Below are 1,181 nucleotides of genomic sequence, written 5' to 3' on the forward strand. Positions count from 1 at the left end.
CTTGACGGGAGATGAAGGCGGCGGCGGCAGAAGGGGAGGGAGTGAAGTCGAGCGTCATTTTGGTTCCGGGCTTCAAGTCCTTCTCTAAGAAGAAAAGGGCGATGGTCGGGTCGTCGTGAATTTGGGTATCAGTGGCTGCGTAAACGTAGTCGAAGGGGGACGTCTTTTTTGGCGTCTTGACGTGGACACCGACGCCCCCTTTGCCAACATTTACGGTCGTGCCGCCGGGCTTACCCTTTCCGGTGTTGACGCCGACGTTGCCGTGGCCGACGTTGACGTTGGTTCCCTTGCTGGTGTGAACCCCAACATTGCCGTGGCCGACATTGACGTTGGTTCCGACGCCTCCTTTGCCGACGGTGACATCAGTGCCAGACTTCTCTTCAGTATACGCACCTGCAATCAAGTAAGAAGTATGAGGAATCAGACGGACAGCATTAGAATCCATCCACCCTTAGAGTAGTGTAGAGAGTTCCTACAATTATTTATGTGCGTTGTTTATTGGTATTGGTTTATTTAGTGGATTCCACAATTTAATATGTTTGTTTTATATAGGTCATGTAAATAATATTATTCGCGGGGTCCTCATAATAGAAAGATATTTTATTGTTTTTGTAGTCTAAAGATGTTATTAATGATTTATATATAGAGTTTTTCTAAAATCAAGAATATGGAGAATTTCTACCCGCACGTAGATGGACTGAAAGATAAACTTGGATCCTCTCAATTGACGGATACATCAGTTTCTCAAACATAATCATCCAATAATATATGGATGGAGATAGTATGCTTATCTCCTGTAAACTATACTAATATTACTTTTCACTCAAAATAAGTCATCGATCTACAGCGTTAGTATACTAGTCTACATCGTTGATGTTGCACCAGAAAAATAACTTCCGAATCAAAGCAAAATGAAGGGGCTTGAAGATTAACACACTAATTATTTTTATAAATATGTTTATTGGTTAAAGTTTTAGCCCTATATACACATGAATTCATTTTGGTTTTTTTTTGGGAGAGAAAAAAACTCAGAAAGATAAGAGTGCCTCCTAAGGCTTCTAAATAGAGAAAGAAAAAGTAGTCAGAGAAATCGGATTAGTAAAGTCAATTTGATAAAAATCAAGGGGATTATTGCAGACTCCGCTCTATTAATACATGACCCTAGTTTGTGGTGAACCTTG

General features: G+C 40.6%; 1 protein-coding gene across 2 annotated transcripts in view; it reads right to left on the reverse strand.

Annotated features, from left to right (window-relative positions):
- Window positions 1–1,181, reverse strand: part of LOC109844876 (BURP domain-containing protein 3) — a 2,564-nt gene that overhangs the window by 835 nt on the left and 548 nt on the right. For both annotated transcript variants that reach the window (XM_020414044.1, XM_020414043.1), the window contains exon 3: window positions 1–393. This exon is cut by the window's left edge. In XM_020414044.1, coding sequence (XP_020269633.1) covers window positions 1–393 — 393 coding nt within the window. The remainder of the gene's footprint in view (window positions 394–1,181) is intronic.

The sequence above is a fragment of the Asparagus officinalis genome, chromosome 6 (assembly GCF_001876935.1).
Source record: "Asparagus officinalis chromosome 6, Aspof.V1, whole genome shotgun sequence".
Lineage (NCBI taxonomy): Eukaryota > Viridiplantae > Streptophyta > Magnoliopsida > Asparagales > Asparagaceae > Asparagus > Asparagus officinalis.